The sequence below is a fragment of the Podarcis liolepis genome, assembly GCF_965112155.1.
Source record: "Podarcis liolepis genome assembly, chromosome: 10".
Classification (NCBI taxonomy): Eukaryota; Metazoa; Chordata; class Lepidosauria; order Squamata; family Lacertidae; genus Podarcis; species Podarcis liolepis.
Window position 1 is genome coordinate 54,537,725 of NC_139562.1, and position 24,381 is coordinate 54,562,105.

The window sequence follows — 24,381 nt, forward strand, 5'->3', positions numbered from 1 at the left end:
GGCATGCCTGCGGCTGGTACAGCATTCGGGCCCACATTAGCCTTGATGAAGTCACACGATGTAGCAGCAGGACTGGTCTAGCCACTCCCCCTCGGAACACCCTATTTGGGGGCTTTCTGCTGCTGAGGATCCTACCTACAGCACTTCTACCCCCTTGTATGTTTGGCAGGCAGAAGGCGAGCTCTGCCTTTGCAGTGACATTAGTGTCTGACTAATCCAACCACTCCACACCAAACTTGTCAATGGGGGTGTAGTGGTTGGGAGTTACTCGTGCGTAATCCTGCCCCGTTTGGGCGTTAGATTGCCTGGTTAAACCCTTCGGACTGCACAGCCCATCTCAGCGTGGCTGCCCTTAGTCACTCGTAGAATCTGTCTGTGGGCGTTTCTTAAAGCGCTGCCAACATAAGAGCTGTTTGACGCCCAATCGTCTCCGCCTCTCACTGAGCGGGAGTCTCCTGTGCAGGGTGGGCGTGGGTAGCGGGGTGCCTGGGCTCTCCTCACTGACTTCCAGAGAAGAGTCCTGGAGCCCCTCCACCTCCTCGTCCTGTTGCTCTCCTGGATCCTTGGTGTTACACTTATTCCCTTCCCCTTCTCCCAAGCTGAGTCTCCCCCTGGTGCTGGGACCTTCTCCTGCAGAATCAGAGACCCTCTCCTTCTCCCGTGTCTCTGATGTCAGTTCCCTGACAGGGGGGTTGGATTGCTCCATAAGCCTCTTTTCCAGGTAACACCTGAAATTCCTTGGTTGAATTCATATTCACCATTCAGCTCATATTATTTCCAAACAATTAACAGAGAGCTTTATAACCTTGTAGTTATAAAATTGTTTATAAATGAACACTTAAGCACATGGTTATGCGCTAATACAGTGCTACCTCGGGTTAAGTACTTAATTTGTTCCGGAGGTCTGTTCTTAACCTGAAACTGTTCTTAACCTGAAGCACCACTTTAGCTAATGGGGCCTCCTGCTGCCGCCACGCTGCTGCAGCACGATTTCTGTTCTCATCCTGAAGCAAAGTTCTTAACCTGAGGTAATATTTCTGGGTTAGCAGAGTCTGTAACCTGAAGCATATGTAACCCAAGGTACCACTGTACAGTGGTACATCGGGTTACATATGCTTCAGGTTACATACGCTTCAGGTTACAGACTCCGCTAACCCAGAAATAGTGCTTCAGGTTAAGAACTTTGCTTCGGAATAAGAACAGAAATCGTGCTCCAGCGGCGCAGAGGCAGCAGGAGGCCCCATTAGTTAAAGTGGTGCTTCAGGTTAAGAACAGTTTCAGGTTAAGAACGGACCTCCAGAACGAATTAAGTACTTAACCCGAGGTACCACTGTACTGATTTATGTTACACCATGTAGACAAGATGATCTCTTCCCTGAAGGGAACACCAAAAAGGAATTCAAAGTACCTCCTTGCACAAATGCCATCACATTTGATGTTGGCATCCATCTACCCCGAAAGACAATGGAGGGGGTGAGGTCAAACAGCTGCATTAGCAGCACTGAAGTGACCTCCCTGGGGTGCAAGCCTAGGCAGTGTGTATGGAGGTCCTGGGCTGTCCAGGCGATGACCTTCCTACTAGCCTCGCTGATGTGGTCCAAAGGAAAGCACCAGCTTGGCTACAGGAGTTGCCGGAAAGAAGCATACAAGACACCATCCAACCTTCTTAGGGACTCCACTACAGATTTGGGTAGGGTTTACTCCTTAGAATTTTTCTAAACCCAAAGGTATCACACAAGACAGCGGTGGTTTAGGATCAGAGTTTTCCTTCTCCTAGATGGGCTACCTTCCCAGGTTGACAAGCCTCATATGCCCCCACTTCCCTTGCTGTGTATAGGGTATAAGGGGAAGGGTAGTACCTCTAGTGGGGGGGGGCACATCGTCCTTCTGGGGTAGCTTTGGTCCCTACCCTGCACTCAGCTCTCGCCTGTGGCTCCTATAAGCTGTCAACATGCGACAGCAGCCACACCCCTGAAGCGACTTTGACTGGCCAGCTAAACCAGAGGAGGGAAGCTGATGGGTCTCAAACCATAGGTGAGTTAGGAATTCCCGCTACATGAGAAGACAGGCTCCGGCAGTTTGTGTAGATGAGACCAATAGTGGGTCCATCAGACAAGAAGGCAGTTTCTGCACCATCACTATTCTCACGAATTAAAATGTACATCAATATTAAAAATGTTGTGTGATGTGAAAAATTAGAAACATCTGCATTAAGCCAACCTGTGTAAAGTCCTTGTTTCCCATGGTCAAAAGCTCCCTTAAACCAATCTCTCCCTCCTGTATGAAACAAAAATATTTTATTAGAGGAAACACTGTAAATCAGAATGTAATAATCCACCCTCCCATATGCCTTCACCCAGGTCAATAAACCCAACAAAATATCAAATATTCTGCACAATCTTTGAACTTTTCAGTCGTAAGTTCAATGTGCCTCAAGTGGGTGCAGTACTGAAGCCTAAATGCACATTCTCCAAAATAGGACAACAGAGAGGAAGACTTTTTTGGCTATTTCTTCCTTCCCTTGCAACCTCTCACTCTCCCCCACCCCAAACCTGCTCTGAAGAGGGAGCAAGTGGGTGGGGGAAATAGCCAAAAATTGCCTCCTTTTTCATTCTGTTGACTGGTACCTTCTGTCAGGGAGACACAACCCAACTGGACACCACCCCATATCTCATAGCTTTAATAAAATGCAAGAAACTACCCTGAGTAGAAGTAGGAAGAATGAGAGCTAAAGTTGACATGACTGCTTTGGTCAAGCAGGAGCAAAAATCTAATTGCCCATTTTCCTTGCTCCTGCCTCACAATCAAACTGGAGTCAGTACCCAATCCAGAGGCCCCGTGACGCCATTAGATCCAAGGCCATTATCCATATACGTTTTCACAGCTTTCAAAGCTTACCTTCAGGACCTCTGTTAAGTGTTCAAGCTCAAGGCCTTGTAAAAACACCTCCAGGTCACCAAAGGCTAAATAAGAACTATAAATATATTGGTTGATTATTATAAAAGTATAAATAACAGGAGCAAATCTAAGAAATAAAATGACACATATTCTGTTGCTGCCTTTCAAATATTGATTAAAAATATTGATTTAAATTCAGTTCTAGTATAAAAATGCAGAGGCAAAAAAAAACCTTATCAATAGCTAATTTGCGCATCCTTCATGCAATGGGTCTTTTTAATCACACCAGAAGTTTTCAAAGGGAAATACATGTTATTATTTATATCTCTGCTAAAAGAATAAAAATATTTTCCTGATCAGCTGCTTTTTATAGCTGCTTAGAGGCAAAGGAATGAGTGAACTCTAAGTCAAATACACAAATACCTTACAGTATCCTGCAGATAAAAAAGTTCAACTAGCAGAGCATTCTTGGGAAGGACAGCGGAAGAAACAAAATCCATGATGGCAATCTATGCCCTGCCAGTTCAAAGCAGCTAGGGTGGTTTCCCATCACCTACATTCTAATTTCCCGCCACATTTCCCTCCCAATTGACAACAGCTATGCAATTTCCAACAATTTTCGTACTTTTTGAGAGGGGAATGAAGGGGCCTTGGATCTTGCAGAGCCAAGCTTGCCCTTGAATCAATCATTCTTCTCCCCCTCCCCGCCGAAGATACCCATCCCACCAACAGTGTACATCTATGACCCTGAAACATTTTATGGGCATACAAATGGCTATGTAACTGCTGGAACTTCTCTCTAACAACAGAGCAGCTCCAAGAGACTGCAGCTTGAATTTTAGTATGTGTTTTAAATGGAAGTGCTTTTAAAGGAAACTGAATTAAGTGTTTAAACGGTGTACTGTACTGTGTTTAAACTGTCCAATGGACAAAGTTTTCATTGCAAAATACTTTCAAAGTTAAATACGTTAGTATTCACTATTTTTTACCTGGTTTTCTGGCTTTTAAATGTATTGGGAACTGCTTTCAGAAGTTTGTGAATAGCCTCTTCTTTAGTCAGGTTGTTGAATCTTTCTTGGAAAGGGTGTTTACTCAATGAAAGTAAGCTAAAAAGCTAAGAGAATAATTAAAAATAAATTGTTAATATTATATCAAGGGACAGATTGTTCTTCATGTTTACTAATAGGTCTAAACAAAACAAAACCAAACAAAACAAAACAAATAAAAAAATTCCTTCCAGTAGCACCTTAGAGACCAACTAAGTTAGTTATTGGTATGAGCTTTCGTGTGCATGCACACTTCTTCAGATACGAAAGCTCATGCCAATTACTAACTTAGCTGGTCTCTAAGGTGCTACTGGAAGTAATTTTTTTATTTATTTATGTTATTTTGTTTCGACTACGGCAGACCAACACGGCTAACTACCTATAACTACTACTAATAGGTCTGTTACACTGTTAAGTCCAACTGGAAATTCAGATATAAAATAGTGAGAATGTGCAGAAAATTTTCTACTCGGCTATCTTGTTAAGACTCCAGCGGTTCCCAATTAGGGGTCTGGGGACTCTTGGGGGTCCACAGAACGCACCTGGGAGTTCACAGTCCCATCCCTTGCCTCCCCAACTAAATTTTTGCCATTTTTGAATGGTAATATCACAAATTTTATGGTCTGTTTTAGTGCTGTGCAATTTTTCAATATATTAGCCAAAAACAGTTTTGAAATTACACTGCAATGATGATTTTGACATGGCAATACACAGCAATGCATTGCTCCTCATGTGAAGGGGAACAAGGCAGCCGATTTCAAGGCGCTGCTCATATCACACGGTGACCTCTGTGATAACGCTGCTGATCTGAGCTGCCTTCCCTCATGCTGAGGGAAAACAGGGCGGCTAATTGCAAGGCGCTGCCTTCCCCTCATGCTGACAGAGAACAGGGCAGCTGATTGCCCTCACTTCAAGGCCCCATGGCACTACGCTCCCCTGGCACTGAGACAGAGCAGCTCTTTTCAGTCAGCAGGGGACGTACATCTTTGTTGGCTGCCACCACTGGCTGTCCTGCCGACAGTGGCTTGATGCACCCCCCCAACCCCTCACCTAAACCATGCAGTGGTGAGTCTGCTTCCTCTCCTCCCCTCACCCATCCTACCTCAGCGGCTACTCCTTGCCTCATCCCCACACCTGATCTGCACACACTCCACCTGCCTGATCTCCGTGACTGCTTCTTCCCTCATCCCCGCCTGATCTCCTTTTGCTTGCTCTTAAGTCTTTTTTACTGACAATGATGTGTGCTGTCCCTCAGCTGCCTTATTTTACTTTAAATGGAGCAAGTCACTTTTCTATGAAGTGTGCACAGTATGTTTTCAGTATTAATCCTTCTAAGTATGTTCAGCTTCAAATTTTGTTCCTCTTTGTGTTGTGGCAGTTGACCCTAGTTTCTTTTTCCAAATTAGCACATCAGTAGAAATAAATTCAGATTGTCACAGGTAGAAATATTACTCAAGCATGAATCTGAATGAAGATATACAGCAATTTCAGAAATTACTACTAAGTGGCAGAGCATGTTTAAAAAACAGAAGGCAGAAGAACCAGCAAGGTCTGTCTTACAGATGATGTTGCTGAAATGCAACTACATGCACTGTATGACTACTTGCACCATACTAATATTAAATTAAAGGGGCATGGTTCAAACCTTGCCACTTTTATATAGGCGGAGTCCTTTAAAAGAGGCTCTGTGGATACAGAGTACACATGTTCCACGGAGCCTCGTTTAAAAGACGCACCCTGTATTATACTGCATTGCAGAGGGTTGAGGTCCCTTCCAATTCTACAATTCTATGAACCCAAGAATCGAACCATCTTTTTAAACAGAAAATCAGAAGAGCTTTACTTAGTAAGAGGCAACACGAGTGCATGCCGACTGTGTGCCCGATAGAACACTGAAGGGAAGGGAGCTCAAGTCTCAACATAAACTTCACTTTAAAATTTGCTGCATGTAATTGTCGTAACATTCTAGAGTGCAGTGCAGAATGTAGAGTGAGAGATCATGTGCACATATAACTGAGAAAAGGTTTTGAAAATAATCCCGTTTCATAGATACAGAAGCATCAATAAAAGGTGCAATTTTGGCAGTGTGGAGGTGATTAACATATTGAATCTGAACAGGTAGGAATTAATTCACTGCTTGCATGTCAGTGCATTTGTAGGCCAATGTCACTCCTCCTTTTGCCCCGAAAAGGTAATCACAAGGACTTACACAGAACATCAAGGCAGACAACTGAGCTCACAAACATGAGCCCTCACATTTTTTCTGTTGTTTAGTAGTGTTGGGAAAGTGCAATGTGAAGCAAACAAAAGTTGTGTGCTAGAAGAGGCTGTTTAACCCTTCCACTTGACAATTCTTTTCAATTGCAATACCATAGCACCCAGCATATTTTATCACCCAGCATCTCAAGTTACAAAGCAACCCTAGATTTCTTGCAGAATGCCCAGTGGTAGAAATCTCTTCATGTTGCCGTACCAAATTCAGAATAGCAAACAAAATGCAGGATCATGGCGGGGTGGGAAATTTTTCTTAGCCCCAGGCACCCCGTGGTCCCCATCTGGAATGGGGTCTGAAAGACCAGGAAAATGTGTGGATCCAGAGAGAGCAAGGAGTAAGCAACCACAATGTACAATATTGCATAATATTGTTGCTATTCTCAGAGCACACATGTTAAGGCATCAGCCTTGGTTTCCAACTTCCTGGCTTTGTGGCGCATGAACCAACATGAATAGCTTTAACTCTTCACAGACAAGAAGGCTTTTTATCACTGAATTATTATATCAGCTCTAATGTTTACTATGCCTCTAATGTAGCTAAGCAATCTATGAATACAAGCATTTCAACTCAAGTCTTGACACCATACACAAAATAGTACCTCTGAATGCTTGTTGTTCTTTGCAATCTCTCCTGCTGTCAGTCCATCTTTGGTCTGTATTGATTTATCAGCTCCCAATTCGAGCAACTTGAAGACTACTTTTTTATGACCTTGGCGTGCTGCCCACGTTAATGCCTGTAACAAGTCATTAAGTTGTCTTTATTAGGTAGTATGTACTTTAAAACTGGATAAGGAAAGCAACTGCAACATAAATTACCACTGAATCAATGTCTCATTCGGTTCAATCCTGCCTGCTATTCAAGCTTAACATACTGTTTGTTTGTTTGTTTGTTTGTTTGTTCTCTTCTACTCTTCCAAATAAATAAGGGAAAGCTCTGTGGCTTGAATCTAGAGTTGTCCTCTACAAGTTCTTAGTCAAACATGACTGATTCCCCCTTCCAGCTACAGTCCCTTGTACCACACCTCAAGCTACTCTGGAGGGTCTCCAATCCTTGAAATGGGGTGGATTTTCAGGAGCCATAGGAAACTGGCAGGAAGAGAGATGAGAAAGTCCAACCATGAGCAGAGCTGCGATTGCAAAAGTTAACATTCACACCAGTATGTGTTCTTCCTTACATGGAATTCAGCTAGGTTAGCTGAATTTTACTATACTGTTCTTCAGTTAGATTATATCATTCACCCCGATCTAGCATCAGCATAATGAAACTGTTTTAATTCCTGAAATCAATAGACTACTTCAGAGTAAGGTGGGGAAAAAATCATGCATCAATCAACCATTTGTGTCAGCATGGAGTTTCCAGGGCTGAAGAGAAAGCCAGGGTCCAATAAAAAAACAACAGCTTATTACTTCAGAAAAAGAAAAAAACATAAGCAAATCTATTTTATATGTGGTTTCTGTTGTATATCCCTTCTTTGGATCCTGGCTACACGTGAACTCTTCATAACTGAGAAAAAACTTAAATGTATGTGAAATAATCTGATTGTGTCAGGGGCACCCCCTCATTTTAGTAAAGTATTTTTCCTTCTCTCCTCCAAAAGCAAATGAAAAAACGGGGGGGGGGGGGGGAGAGAAAATCTGTGAATGATGCAAGATTAAGCACATTTCAGAAATAATTAAAATCTGTCTTGTTGCTTAGAATAAAGCTCACTTACTGTGTAACCACGTTCATCCTGGGCATTTATTTCTGATCCATGAGCAGCAAGAAGAGTTACAACTTGAGGATGGCCATCACGGGCTGCATACATTAATGGAGTCATTTTCTTCCTAAGGAAAAATCCATTAAATATCCATTAAAGCAGCTATTGTGTTCTTAATCCAAACACTATTTATTCTGTTAATATTTCATATAATGTTTCTCATGTGCAAAAGCCTTAGTAAAACTTATTCAGTAATAAATGGTGAACCGCCACACATTAGGCCTTGAAACAACAAATAATGAAAACAATGCTGAAAGCACAACCAGAGAAACAAATTTTGCTTGTTGCATTTCACTGTAGACTCTTGGCTTTGCAGAGGACAAAGGGTTAATATTTTGAATGCCTCAACACATGCTAAAGTATACACAGTGTGCTGGTTGGCATAGCTGTCCTGCTTGAAGAAAACCCTATGGGTAATTCCATAGTGACCAATGTAACATTTGTAAGCTTCTTTACCTAATATTTTGTGTTTTAGCTAATATTAGTTGTAAGTCTAACTAACATTAAAATATTTGTGTGTTAACCGGCTTGATCTTCCCTACAAATATAATCAAAAAATATACAAATGGTAGTTTAAATGTTTTCTTTTTATTGCATTTTAAAATATGTTATTAATGTAACAGTTTTGCAACCTCAAGAATTTATTTACTTGGATCTGTAACGTTTTCTCTAAAAGTATGAATGTTTTAAAAATCCACCTGCGGCAATATATACAAAGAGCTAATGTTTCATGGGCAAGTGTCAAACTTATGGTTATGTTTACTGTAAACTGAATGAGGAAAAGTTTTCTGGCAAATGACCTGTGATCAAAGTACATCATTAAAGTATATTGTGACAATTCATTAATAGACACCCACAAACAAATGCCACCAAAACAAGACCCTGTGCACATAGCACTTTACTATGCATTCACAAATTGCAGGTCAGCACCAAGTCCACGTGGGAAGTTGTAAAGTTCAAAGCAAGTTACACTTAGCTGTAGCAACACTCTGATTTGTTTATTTTCAATCTAACATTTATCACCATTTGCAGGTAAGACAAATGTCACAGAAGCCCTTTTTATGAAAAGGATTTCATACTGATAAATATCTTATAGCATCACCAACGAATTTTCTTTTCAATTTCTCAATCTTAAACTCAACAATAACCAAGTTGCCAACTGACTTTCAGGGGCTGTTACTGCTTCTGCATTTTATTTCAGAATAATCACATTTCCCATAGAGACATTATTTTCTTTGTTTGTGGTACTCATTTTAAATTTTGTTAAAAGGTCATTTACACTTCATCCTTTTACATGGTTATACTGTTCCCTGAGGTGAGGCAAGAGACCAGTTCCGGAGGGGAATTTTTGTGTCTCTAGAACAGTTGTTCCCAACCTTTTGTTTTTTGGTCATACCCCACCTAGGCATCTCTAAAATCATCTAAAATCCTGATGACGTATAATTCTTATTATTCAAAAAGCAAACTCCTATTCACATGGAGGAAGTCCAAAAAGTCATTTCATTCTCGAATTGCTCCCCTTAAAAATCAAATTGCCCCCTGTGGGGCATGTGCCCCCTGTTAGGAACCACGACTCTAGAGTAAGGGAGGGAAACCTCTAGCTCAGTGCTGGCGAAGCTATGGCACGTGTGCCAGAGAGGGCACTCAGAGCCCTCTCTGTGGGCACTCGTGCTGTCGCCCCAGCAGGGCTGTAGTTTCTGTGCCAGGGGTGGGGGAGGAGGAGAGGAGGGCTCTTGCATCATACAAAACCTGCAGCACCAGGGCCTGGCAAGCAAGCGAGTGAGGGGCTGAGCAGGCATTGACTTTTGATACGCCAGGGCCTCCTGCCAGTCTGTTTTTCCTAGTCAGGAGTAAGCTGCTTTGAGTCCAGCAGGGTTTAACTCCCAGGTCAGTAATCATATAAAGACAGCAACCTAAGAAAGGGCTGCTGGGTTTACATGTTCGCTGGGCTTTCCCGTGGAAGCCAACAGAGAAATTCATTCTGCGGAGGCTGAGATCAAACAGCAGCCAAAGAAACGGGTAATAATAATAATAGTATTATTATTATTATTATTATTATTATTATTATTATTATTATTATTATTTATACCCCGTCCATCTGGCTAGGTTTATTTATTTATTTATATTTACAGTCATACCTCGGGTTAAGGTAGTTTCAAGTTGAGCATTTTCAGGTTGCGTTCTGCGGCGACCCGGAAGTAATGGGACGGGTTACTTCTGGGTTTCGCCACTCGCACATGCGCAGACGCTCAAAATGACGTCATGTGCATGTGCAGAAGTAGCGCATCGCGACCTGCGCACGTGGGTTGCACTCTGCTCAGGATGCAAACGGGGCTCCAGAACGGATCCCGTTCACATCCAGAGGTACCACTGTATTTGTATGTGCACACGCAATCATTATTATCTCATATTAAAAATTGGGAGAGTGGCTCTTAGTACAACCCGCCAGTGTACACCAATGGCCAGAATTGTGGAACCTTCTGGAAAAAACGTATTTCCGAGGTTTGATAGCTCCTAACACCGCTTTGTTTTGGAGTAATACCAGTGCTTTTTTTTCTGTGGGGATGCAGGGGTACGCATACTCCTAAACGTTTTGTGAATTTAACAGAAGAAATTAACTGTATTTATTTTTCCCAATTTGAACTGTATTTCTGCCCCCCTGCCCCGGTGATTTTCTTGAGTCAAAATGAGAATACCCCTAAACTTTTTTTTTTAAAAAAAGAAGCAGTTATACCATAAAATTATTTATCAATGGAAAGATAATTTAATGAAAAATGTAATGCAATAACTTTTACGAATGATTATTTATTACAACAGCAGTCATAAAGAAGAAACATGAAACACGCAGAAAAAAAATGAGATATACAGGTTAAATTGCCGTGCTGGCACTTTGCGATAAAAAAGTGGGTTTGGGGTTGCAGTGTAGGCACTCTGTCTCTAAAAGGTTCACCATCACTGCTCTAGCCCATGGGCCAATCTTGGCCTGCCAGGCATCCACATTTGTCCTATGAAGCCAGGGTTACCCACTCAACACCTGATATCATGCAAGTAATAGCAGGGCTTGACCAAAACTGTTTTGTGCAGCTACAAAAGCACACAACAACCAGCTGGTTGTCAGGAGCCTTTGAAGCACTGAACAATACAGGGACCCAGTGCTAAACAATCAATCCCCGCCCCACATCTGCTGATATTATGCAAGTTGCACATTGCAGTGTTACAATGATCACAATAAATGTTGCATGCAAAATACATTTAAAGTAACATATAATCACGTTTTCTTAATGTTAAGATCATCAAAAAGGAGAATAAACTTAAAACATATAGAGTTTTTCTTTTCATTTATGTGGGGAGGGGGAGTGTGTGTTTTTGTGACCAATGTAACACATTTGAGTTTTATTATCCTAAGCTCATCTGCTTTTATTCCTAACGTAAAATTTCTTGTCAACTATCAATACAATAAAGGTCATTAACCTATTGTCTATTTTCTTGGAAAGGTCTTTAATTGAACTTTGGGGGGGGGGGAATTAAGAGAAATTCTGAGTCATATTGTGTGCCATGCTTTTGTTTGGTTTTCTTGTGTGTAGAATGCTATTTTGGAAGACTGTTGGCAGATAATGAAACTATGGGGAAATTATATTTAAAATAATATAGTATAGGTTAATTATATATGACAATGAAAAATGGGTCTGTATATTAACATTTTCATGGAATTACATATAAAAAAACATAGCATGGCTTGTTAACCATCTTACAAACCACTAGAGGGACCCATAAAAACACATGATAAAAGGCTGCACTTCTTTCAAAAATGCTATCAAATGGACTTGCTCAAGTCTTCATTCCCAGGTAACATTTATAAGAGAAAATAGGGAAAAGGTCACAATCCTATTCTTGATTTATCAAAACATGTACCACAGAAAAAGAAAACGCTTATCCACAGAAGAGCAAATAGTTGAACCATAGCATTTGTCGTAAGAATCCAAAATGACCCCTCATCAGTTACAATGATATCATCTCATTGTTAAAAATAAATAGGATTACACCAATGTAAGTTTGGATCTTGGCTGGATCAAATGTACCCTCAAGTACATTTGAAATACACAAATGCTTTGAGGAAATAGCCATTTCCTAAGTTCATTAACAATGAATGCATGGGTTGTCATTTCAAATGATGCATTATGAAAGTTTGGCCATTTCAAAATTTTATCTTTGTTAACTAAACAGAAGGAAGATGAATACGATAAATTAGATGACTCTCCAGAGCAATTTAAGAACACTGTGCAAGAAAATGTTCTGCAAAATTTTCCAGTTCAAAAATCTCCACAAAATCCACATCACCGCACATACTACAAGGCACTTGAAAATTGTCTAGCCCAAGTATGGTGTACCTTCGGTTTGTAGGCCAAATCAGGTCCAGAGAAGCTCCCGATTTCGTCCACAAGGTTGTTTCCCCAAAACTTTTCCCACATGCCCCACACCTGATGGCCTATGCGAGACGCATCACTGCTAAGGTATAATTAAGAGCCTTAAGGTGTATTTTGGATTGTGCACTGGCAAGAGAGGCTTGCTGTCACCACCAATCTGTTGGTATCAGTTCCCCAGGGGATTCTGTAGCATAGCCAAGTTCAGCAGAATATGGGGCTTGAAGGTACTGCCTGTCACCTAATAGGCGCTAACCAAGGTCACTGGAGAACTCAGCAGTACAGCCAATCCCTGCAAAACTAGACCCTGACATCAGTACTGATCAACAGTAACCACTTGGCTGGGCTTGGAGCTTCCTTTCTAATTACAAAGGAAAAGTGAATCACCTAGATAGCTACAAAGGAAAAAAAGGGGACATACGTTTCAACTCACTTGTCAAAATGACCTGCTGACCATGGGCGAACAGCTAGATCCAGTACCCCATCCCTAATCCACTCCAGTCACCACCAGTTTCCCGAAGTACAAAACAAGTCTCAATATTAATGTCACTTCCCCAATATTATTTACCTTAGGAAAGCAGGAAAGCATTGCACCAACTCTAGGACTGGGTGATATCTGGTTCTCAGCATCGTGATATATCACCAGCTAAACATTGTGATTTAATGATCTATCATGAAGTCTGAAACATGAAACAATGTAGGATGGAGACAAAGGAGCTGTCATTGGAGATTTGAGTCATAATGAATCCCACCTTTGTCATCTACTATTCTAGCCACTTGATTATGCTCGCTTTTCTAGCCATAAGCCTAGAAAACTTATTTCCAAACTCATGATACACTCTACTTGTTCAGGACATAGCAGTGCAGATTTATTCTAAATCTAATGCTTGGTACCTACTTACGCAACAGATCTTTATACACTTGTGGGCTTCTTACGTTTTTAGGTTATCAATCCAACACGACCACTTCCTGATTGTTTTGTTTTACCTCACCCCTATTGATGTTTTGGAATTGATGTATGGAAGTGAGAGCTGGACCATAAAGAAGGCTGATCGCCAAAGAATTGATGCTTTTGAATTACGGTGCTGGAGGAGACTCTTGAGAGTCCCATGGACTGCAAGAAGATCAAACCTATCCATTCTTAAGGAAATCAGCCCTGAGTGCCCACTGGAAGGACAGATCCTGAAGCTGAGGCTCTAATACTTTGGCCACCCCATGAGAAGAGAAGACTCCCTGGAAAAGACCCTGATGCTGGGAAGGCACAAGGAGAAGGGGACGACAGAGGACGAGATGGTTGGATAGTGTTCGCGAAGCTTCCAGCATGAGTTTGACCAAGCTGCGGGAGGCAGTGGAAGACAGAAGTGCCTGGCGTGCTCTGGTCCATGGGGTCATGAAGAGTCAGACACGACTAAACGACTAAACAACATTGATGTTTTAAATGACAGCTTCCTTCCTACAATGCCCTCCGGAGTGGCATTTGTATTAAACAAACAATAATTTTCAGACTGTAGTTTTTCCTTGATCTTTTGTCTCTGCAGTAACCCCATAGGTAGCCACCAAGTTGGTATTGATGATCTTTTTTTATATATCAACAATTCCAATAATGCTGTGGCATGATCTCAACCCAAAATGATCCCTATTTGATTCTGGAGTACCAACACATTTGTGGTCTTATGTTGGCTTCAAACGATCAGCTGTACTATATTATGTGAAACCTTTCTCATTATGGATTTGGCATACAAGGTGTGGTATTGCTTATGTTTTTCTTTGTCAAAAATGATGCACATGTCAGAGGCCGCACATATGTCGACAGTGCACAAATGGGAAGGTGCCTGTACATTAGTAAATACAGAGCTAGGTGGGAGAGTGAGTAGTCTGACTTAGTCTAAGGCAGATTTGTACATTCAGAATACAAAGTACTTTTTCATGCAAGCATATAATCACCTTATGGAATTCACTGCCATATGATGTAGAGGGAAACAGGGTTATATTGCTTTAAAATAAGATTAGCCAAGTCATGAAAAATAGGTTTCCCATAAATATGGCTAATGTGGCTAACCACTAAAGAAAACAGGATGTTATGTACTGATAAAACCTTTAGTCTCATCCAGCAGGTTTTATGCTCTTAGTAAGCCTTTTAAGCTGCTGCAATATACTTGAGACGTCAGCTACTAACAATAAAATGAAGCTGAACAATAAACAATAGGAACTGTTACGCATAGGAATGACTCACCATCCCAACAGTGGGATGTAATACTAGTCTACTCGAAGATAGTATAAAACGTCATCTGATAAGGCATTGTATCACTTGTTGGTACCATAGTCAAAGGAAGAGAACCTTGAAGCAACTCAAAGGAACTATGTACAAAGAAAATCAATGCAAACTATGAGCTTTCAAATATTAACTAGAATATCAAGAAAGATGGAACACAACCATCCATGTATCCACTGAACGTTGGTAAAGGACAATAGCCTCCAAAGGCAAGCAGATTTAGGTCAAGCACTGGGGAGGGGTGCATTTTTTTACCCTCAGAATATTTTCATTCTGTAGAGTTAACAGTTCCACCACAAGATGGCAACAGATGCTAGACAAGTATGGTAGCAAATTTTGCAGAATGTTCTGCAACTTTTCATTTTTCACATTTGGGACGATTTCTAAAATGTATTCCTGAAGCTAAGTAATTTAGTAGATTACTACAGGACTTTTCAGTCTGGCAACCAGGTAACTATTACAAATGGAAGTTTGTAGTAAGTAAGTTTGCACTTCACCTGAAAGACACAAAAACCAAATGGAGCAGGGAGGTCCCATTCAAGTCTACTCAAAAATTTCATGGGCCTCCTTTTAAAGACAATCCAACTTAAGTTTAGTTTGTGAGTAGGTTCCACTGACTTCCCTGTTTTGTTTGAATTTTAATGAGTTTCCTGGGTGACTTGCAAATTGACATACACATGGTTTGGCTTCAGCATTACATCTGAACCAGGGTTTGTGATTTTCTTGCTCCAGACAAATCATGAACTATTTTGTTCTTGGCTTGTTGATTGCGGTTTGTCTGGGTTCATATGTAGCAATACACCAATCCATGGCTTAGCTCTGGGTAGCGTGCCAGAAGCAAGACTAGGGGAGGAATGAAGCGGTCACACTTTTTGTTGTGAGAACCTGCACACTTGTGTGTTCATACTTAGCCGTGGTTTGGCTTATTTTTACATACTAACTGGGTCACTGATCTTAAAAAGTAAGAAAAAAAGTTATGAGCGACAAGATTTCAATCTCAAATTTAGGTAGCTATTCATGGATTGATTAGGGGTCTTCAGGAATGAAGGTAATGTATTAAGTGTCTATTGTTATTACAATAGAATTTACACATCTATGATAAATGTTTTACTGCTAGGTAAAATTTATCTCACATCACAGATGATTTACAGGTTGACAAAAACAAGAAACCTCTTCTTTTCAACTTTGAAGTCATCACGTATTATGCCTGGGATGTCTCTCAGTGCAGACCCCATTTACTGTATGTTCAAGAAAGGTGAAAAATAACTATGCAGTAGAACAGCTTTCAAAGTTACAAAGAAGCAATTTAAAGGAAAATATTTAATTGACACTTAACTGCGAACAAACACACAATAATTTCTTTTAGGCTCAATCAAGACAACAAGCCAAATATCACTATACCACATACTTTGTAGTTTGTCTGTCTGTCTGTCTCCCTTTTCCCTTTGAATTGCTTTTGCATGTGAAGTAGATGCACAATCTGAAAGCGAAGAAGAAAGGGAGCTCCCTTTTTGGAGAACTTGTAACCTATAACCGAAGAGGATTAACACTAAGCCCAAAGGTTCCAACAGTTAAGTGTTATTGGCTCAGCTCCAGTGATAAAAGAGTTCAGCATTATCAATAAAGCAATGGAAACTACACAAAAAGAAATGTTTCCTTTGCGAACTCAAAAGAACTAAGATGGCACAAGAGATCCCTGCAAATAATGTACCAAGTTTCATTGATATCAATAGCCATTGTTTTATAGTACTGCCACTCAGATATGTGCTGTGCTCTGCCCGTTCTCTATGAACTCATTCTGACTCAAAGTACTATACTGTATAGAGGAGGGCTCCTATCAGGTGCTGTAATGTAGCTTTATGAAGGCTGAGAGTCTGATGAGCATCTAAGTTAAGCATTAAGGAAACAATATTGGGGGCCCAATCAGGGTGTGGCATTAGGCAGTGAGGATCCTTGCAGAATCTGTCTGCAAAGCATTTTAATTTTGCAATTTGTTGTTGTTTAGTCGTTTAGTCGTGTCCGACTCTTTGTGACCCCATGGACCAGAGCACGACAGGCACTCCTGTCCTCCACTGCCTCCCGCAACTTGGTCAAACTCATGTTCATAGCTTCAAGAACACTGTCCAACCATCTTGTCCTCTGTCGTCCCCTTCTCCTTGTGCCCTCCATCTTTCCCAACATCAGGGTCTTTTCCAGGGAATCTTCTCTTCTCATGGGGTGGTCAAAGTATTGGAGCCTCAGCTTCAGGATCTGTCCTTCCAGTGAGCACTCAGGACTGATTTCATTAAGAATGGATAGGTTTGATCTTCTTGCAGTCCATGGGACTCTCAAGAGTCTCCTCCAGCACCAGAATTCAAAAGCATCACTTCTTTGGCGATCAGCCTTCTTTATGGTCCAGCTCTCACTTCCATACATCACTACTGGGAAAACCATAGCTTTAACTATACGGATCTTTGTCGGCAAGGTATATGCACTTTTCCCAGGCTATATGTCTCTGCTTTTTAAGATGCTGTCTAGGTTTGTCACTGCTTTTCTCCCAAGAAGCAGGCGTCTTTTAATTTCGTGACTGCTGTCACCATCTGCAGTGATCATGGAGCCCAAGAAAGTAAAATCTCTCACTGCCTCAATTTCTTCCCCTTCTATTTGCCAGGTGGGGACTAATTCTGCAATTAGTCACCCTCTAAAAGGGGGGTTGACTCTTGAGTAATATGGGTTGACTCAAGTTCAATAGGGAGGGAGAACACGTTAGAATTCTCTCCCACATGACATTTATGTACATCGAATGGATTTAAGAATTTATGTATTGATTCCAGAGGTTACATATCATGAATAAGGAACTCTAAAAAGGTAACAAGATTAAATACATGTAGTATTGTTTAAACCCTTCAAACTTATGGCTGATATTTTTCTTCTAGGGAGCAGATTAAAGACGTATACTATGATAACTGTTCTGTATTTCTGCTTTGGTGTCATTGATAGTAGGATTTATTACCTAAAAGATAAATGCAACACTTTTCCCAGGCTATATAGATGTAGTTAGATGTGAAGTTAACTATCATATAATAAAACCAAGGCCACTGAAATAACACAGTAGAGCTGGCATGATACTATCAGCAACAATAAATATATTCTGTTAAATTTTAATGTGTTAAGTAACTAGATAAAAATCTCAAACATTAACCAAGCTATCAACAACAACAAAAAGCCATACATGGTCCCCATTACCCATTTACTTGAAATTTGCACTGAAAATACAGAGTACTGCTAGGTTGGCAGGAGCAGGGACCGAACAATGCCTATTTTCTGGTCATGGGAGTGAAGCTGGAAAGGGTGGAGCACACTTTGGGGCTCTCCAGATGCATCTTGGATGGTGCACCTGAGCAATGAGAAATGGTGCTAAGGCCAGACAACAGCTACCATATTGGCCCAAATATAAGCCGCACCCGCAAATAAGCCGCAGCTTTAAAATTCAAGGGGGAGGGGGGAGAAAAAAATACCCGAAGGCGCTCCCTTAAAATTTCACAGGCAATCACATCGGTAAATGGCAAATGTAGAAGAAAATCCTACGGGTACTAAAGTAAAGAGGACCCGTAGTATGTCCCTCGGGTAGGACGGGCACCGCTTCACCACGCTCCTGGTGCCGCTTGCCATGCTCCTGGCTGCATGCTGGGCAGGGGGAGCCACACAGCGTTGCTGGTGGTTTTCCCCCTTCCCAACCTGGGGAGAGAGGACTAGGGACTGCATGCTGGGTGGGCGCTGCTTCCCCACACTCCTGGCAGTTTTCCCGCACCCCCGGCTGCATTCTGGGCGGGCGGGCGCTGCGTTGCTGATGGCTTCCTCCTTCCTAGCCTTGGGGGAGAGGACGGAGGACTATGCGCGGGGCAAGCGCCGCTTTCCCATGCTCCTAGTGTGTTTGTCTTGTGCTCCTGGCTGCATACTGGGCAGGGGGGGGAGCCTTCCCCCTTCCCTGCTTCCTCCCTTTCCCGGCCGGAGGGGGAAGGGCGGGGAAGCTGTGGGCAGGGGCTGCTTCCCCGCATTCCTGGCAGCATCATGGGCTGAGGGGAAACCGTGCCACGGTGCCGGCGGTCTTCCCCCTCCCCCACGTTCTTTCCTAACCAGCTTTGGGGGAGGCTGGGGGAGCTATGGACGAGACAGGAGCGATATCATAAAAGCCCATTTTTGTCAGGTCATGAATTTAAGTCGCACTTTAACTTTTCATGGTCAGAATTTGGGGGGGAAAGTGTGGCTTATATTTGGACCAATAAAGTATCTACAATGCCAAAGATGCCCTAAGTAAAACAGCCACTACTTGAGGCTCTTTCAGGGGAAAATGAAGACAGAGACTCTGAGTGCATGCTCCTCAAGTTCAAAGAGGAGACAACAACGGAGGGAAGGCAAGTTAGGCCTCGATACCCAAACCGTCCATGATCGGTTACCAAACCTACTGTTTACAGAGAATCTTACCAGCAACAAAAAGGAGCTCTTGGAGGTCTGGCAATGCTAATATTTGGGAAATATGTTCAATGAGTATTGTGTGGAGTCCAGGTGGTGAGGGGTGGGCATCAAAGGTCTCAGTGGGCTGGGGTACTTTTTCCCAAAGGAAATCTCTCTCTGCACAGAAGCCACTGAACAGCCAACAGAATAAGCCTCTGTGGTTTGTGGGATTGGGGCGAACAAAGAGCACTTAACGAAAGGTAATTGTTTACTACAGTAAGCACATAACCACATGGTCACCTGTACTGTCCATCCACAGTAGAAAGAATTTTACCATTCCCTTGCTCCCCTGGATTTCTGATTGTGTAAAGTTCTCAGCAGTGGGTAGATAATAATACAGTTACAGATAATCAACTACAGTGGTACCTCTGGTTAAGAACTTAATTCATTCCAGAGGTCCGTTCTTAACCTGAAACTGTTCTTAAACTGAGATACCACTTTAGCTAATGGGGCCTCCCACTGCACCACGATTTCTGTTCTCATCCTGAAGTTATTAACCTAAGATACTACTTCCAGGTTAGAGGAGTCTGTAACCTGAAGCGTTTGTAACCCAAGGTACCATTGTACCAATGTGGGTCAGTGTGAATGAGGGCTTGTCAACACCAGGAACTGGTCAATTGCCTGGTAAGCTGTGATAAGGAGATATCACCGTCATGAAAGCAAGCAGGGAAAGATTTATAAATTGGAAGTGAACAAATTGTCTCTCCAACTTCCTCACTTCTGATTCACTGCAAATGACAGTATATGTGTACATGTGGGCAGGAAGGTTAGTGCAATTCTGAAGTCTCGTAATGTTAGTGGACTTTCTAGCGAATTGGTTGTGTCCAGCAAGAGATAAGCTCTGAACAGATAGGAGATTTCCATAGCAAACAAATACGCTAATATTTATATCTTGCCTGACAACAGTCTCCAAGATGGCTGAAAACTAGTGGAAATTAATATAGTAAGATTCTTTTTAAAATACAGTGGTGAGTCATGGAAGACTTTAAAACAGGGGTGGCTCTCCAGATGTTGCTGGACTCCAATCCCCATCAGCCAGAATGTCCAGCGGTCAAGGATGAGGGGAGTTTTGGTGCAACAACACCTGGAGGGCTATTTCTGCTTTAATGGAACAGTTACAGAAAATGTTCACTCTTCAGGTCTAAGATATTGTCACTGCCAATGTTATAGCTATTTAGCTTAGGAAAATAGTTTACTTTTCAAGAGGAGTGGAAAATTTAATAAGATAGTATTTTTATAGTATTTAAGAAACTAGAAAGCAGCAGCTCTGAAAGAAGTATCTTCCACACAACGAACATTGTAAGCGGATGTAACATTCAAAATGCATTGAGCTTCTAGTCCTCAATCAAACCTGTTCTTCTGCAGCAAAACGCTGCATGCTGAAAAATTAGTTTGCTTACTGGATCAACAGCAAAGTTTAGCCAATACAACGAAGTAAGTTCAAATCTTTTCTCGAGTTTCTCAATGCAAATGGTTAACAAATATTACAAAACCATTTGGAGGGCTACTTCAGAAGAGGAGAAAACAGTACCCACATAAGGCACTGTCAACAAACAGAAACATTGGTAGTACATATCAGAGTGCGAAGGCCAAAGACTTACTCAAAAGTTATCTATTGGTAGTACACACGACAGAACAAGTTCAATTAAAAATGACTAAGTCAGAATTTTGGAGACAATGTTGTTTGCTTACCTACAAGCAGCATTAGGGTTAGCATTTCTTGAGAGAAGCAGTTCTACACACTTTAAAATCTGCTCTTCTGAAGTATGTGCTGTACATGCAGCCATCAATACTGTATATTGATCTAAATGAAAATTATACAAATAACCAATGATTCCTATAATAAAACACAATAAGCAGACATCGTAAAAAATAAGTGTGCAAAGACCAATGCTCGTTACAAGCACAATACACAGAAAGCACCAACTGCATTTAATTTGAAATGGAGAATTCATAACATTAAATTTGTTCAAGGGAAATTTCCTACTGGTCTCAATTTGAAATTTAAAGTGTGAACTTTAAATGCATATTTAAACTCAACTACAGGTTGATAGATTTAATACTTATTTAAAACTATGTTCTTTTATTGTACCTGAACAATACTCCATATAGTTTTTTGTCCTTGTGTTTACAACCAGTTTTGGATAAAATCAGATTTATAGCTTAGAGGGTACTCCATTATATGGCACTTGTTAGATAAGCAGGTAGTATCAGTGTCGAGAGGTGCCTCTTTCCAGCTTTGGCTGGTTTTTCAACACCCCTTCCTAATGAAATGAAATTTTCCAAATATTTCTGATATACGTGTTTTTAAGTTACAGCACTCCAGACTCCTTGAACTGCTGTCATTTTCAATGCCTACTTCTGCCCCTTCCCCATTTGGGCAATCAAACTTTTTCACCCACATCCCATATTGGAACTAGATTCCCTCCTTCCCTGAAATATAATACAATTTTATTATTTGTACCCCACTCATCTGACTGGGTTTCCAGTCTCATTCACCATGACAGTGGAGGAAGTGTCAACCCTGGGAGTGGGATATCACTATCATGTCTCTGAAGGCCTCACCCACCAACCTCTCTGCCTTTGGCCTCAAAAGAACAAAAAATGAGGCGCTCATTGTACCGAGCACACACCCAGAGTTTCTGTCCGGCAAACAGATAGTCATACATGTAACATTCTGTACAATACACTGGATAGCCCCCACACTCCTGCTGGATTTCCACCTGCATACCTGAAGTCCTAAAACAAATGCTTATAAGAATAGCTGATTTACTAAGGCTTACCCTTATCAAAGCTTGCATTTGAACCTCTGTTCAGAAGGATTTGCATGAGTTCCACATTTGAGACACTTGCAGCATACATCAGAGGAGTCCATCCAAACTTAAAAGTAGAATCCACACTTACACCTGCAATGATTTTACATATGCAAGAGTATACACAGTTAATAAAACAGACTCATACATTGTACTACTCTCTTCAGAGACTTTAGATACAAATTCCAGAGCTCGGCAAAAGTTATCTAGCCATTCAGTATGCAGTCTTTAGATGCAGAGATCAATAGCAGTAGAGGTGGTTGAAATACCTGTTGGAGCAGGGAAAGTACTCTGAAGAATATCTGGCCCCAATATTTTGCCTTTCCTAATACTATTATCAAGAAGGCTGGGGAAAAGACTTTATGTATTAGAACCTGTGCCCTCTCTCACATTTTGCTGGACTACAACTCTCTTCAACCCTGACCACTAGCAATGCTGGCTAGGGTTGGTGGGACCTGGAGAACAACAACTGGAGGGCTACAGGTTCCCCACCCCTGTTATGCATCATTATCTACTCCACTGTCTCAGAACAATACCCTTTGCCCAGAGCAATAGCAGCAAGAACACCTGACAAAAGCTCAGGTGAGAGTGCCCCCAGGATCTGACCTTACCCATCTCCGCTACTGCAAGTATGAAAACAAAATCACATTTTTATATCACTGGCAGCACTTGGTATTCTAGATCTCTCAAGGTGTTATTAAAATTCAACTCATCAGATTACATTGCCTGGCACAATAGAATTTGAGACATTGTCTGGATTCTACCACCAGCCAGGTGATCTGGGCAGCACATCCTGTCTCCTACGAAGATCAGCATGGTAAGGGGGAGATCACTCTGGCCGCACCAATCAGCTAATGTAGAAGAACCTGCTCCAATGCTAGCTTTCTTCCATCCATTCCTTTTTGCATTGTGCATTTACACTGTGACTGTGGAAGCAGACACTCTCTTATTTTTTATTTACTCATTTATAATCACTTAGAAAATTACAGATACTTTATAAATGTTAAATACTAATTACCTGCAGGAACCAGCAAAAATAACATTTTAGCCACGTGGAATCCTCCACATAAAACTTAACAAAAAATAATCTTTAAATCACTTTTACTAAGGGGTTTAGGTACAGAGATCTATAGCTATTTTCTCTGGATCATCCTTGTATCTCTATTCTAATTCCATGAAGGTGAGCACAAGGGGCAGCAGGTGACAGACCCTGTCTCTCCTCATCAAACCTCCCTGGTTTCCAGGATGACCATGCAAGAAGCAATATGCCCACCTCCATGGCTAGCACAGAAATGAAGCAGACCAGCAGAGGCAAAACTCTTTTGTCCCTCATCCATCGGCCAGCTTAGTAGAACACAATTAGATAGACAGATAGATAGATAGATAGATAGATAAGACAGATAAATCATGGAAGCAACTTTTCTAGTTTGATATACAAGGTGATTCTAAACCAGCTTTCTTCAACCTTTGGTCCCCAGATGTTGTTAGACTACAATTCCCATCAACCCTGACCATTGTTGCTCAGCCAGTTGGGAATAATGGGCATTGTTCTTTGACAACATCTGAGGACCAACAGCTGAAGAACTTCAGCTTTTTCAGACCAGAGACCCACCTGTAACCCAATGTGCATTTGGGGATTTGTTTGGTGGTAGTGCTGCTTCTGTGATTCACATTAGGTCAGGCTAAGGCCCAGTACTGGGTCTTGACCCACTAGTTGAGGACTAGTGCCCTAGGCCACTTGCACATAGTCATATGCACTCATATTTCACAATCATTTGGACAATCACTAGAAAGTTGCTGAGCTCCTTGAGAACCTTTGCTCTCTTCATGTTATTTCTACAAGCTAGTAGAAATAATAGTCATGTTCCAAAATCTTTTGTTTGACTAGCTAGGCTTTGACGCTATGAAGAAAATGGTCCACAAATAAAGCTTGAAGTCAGCATAGAAGAGGAGAAAGTTACGTAATCACTTTATCTTCTCTTATTGGACTAAGAGTATTTATTGGCTGAGAAGTCATTACTTACAGGAAAGCTGCTATTTTTATGGATAGAAAGCCCTCAAGTTGAAAAGGTGAAGTAATACCTTAGGAGATTAAGATAAAGTTCCATGAAAAAACTCTTATCTTAGAATATTTCAACATTTTTGACACTTGGGAAGAAGTATGATAACAGGTTAATACATCATTCCTAACTTATGTTGCAATACCCCAGAATTACTGGATTCAGACATTAGCAATTCAGAATTACAAAGACTTCTCAGCATTTGCTGGTGTGTTAATTTCTACAATGTCATCTTGATTCACAATAAAGAAAACTCACATTGCCATATCAACAGCAATCATGCCCCAGTATTTTTTAAATTTTTGTGGGGCTTTTTCTTAAAAAACCGAGTAACTTGGTAAAATCA

The 24,381-nt window shown here is 41.3% G+C and overlaps 1 protein-coding gene across 6 annotated transcripts in view; it reads right to left on the minus strand.

Moving 5' to 3' along the window:
- ASZ1 (ankyrin repeat, SAM and basic leucine zipper domain containing 1) overlaps window positions 1–24,381 on the minus strand; it is a 52,125-nt gene that overhangs the window by 6,689 nt on the left and 21,055 nt on the right. For all 6 annotated transcript variants that reach the window (XM_083463638.1, XM_083463640.1, XM_083463637.1 and 3 more), the window contains 7 exons: window positions 21,946–22,068; window positions 20,855–20,966; window positions 7,931–8,042; window positions 6,818–6,952; window positions 3,888–4,012; window positions 2,899–2,974; window positions 2,221–2,277 (listed from right to left, as the gene is read on the minus strand). In XM_083463638.1, coding sequence (XP_083319764.1) covers window positions 2,221–2,277; window positions 2,899–2,974; window positions 3,888–4,012; window positions 6,818–6,952; window positions 7,931–8,042; window positions 20,855–20,966; window positions 21,946–22,024 — 696 coding nt within the window. In that variant the 5' untranslated portion in view covers window positions 22,025–22,068. The remainder of the gene's footprint in view (window positions 1–2,220; window positions 2,278–2,898; window positions 2,975–3,887; window positions 4,013–6,817; window positions 6,953–7,930; window positions 8,043–20,854; window positions 20,967–21,945; window positions 22,069–24,381) is intronic.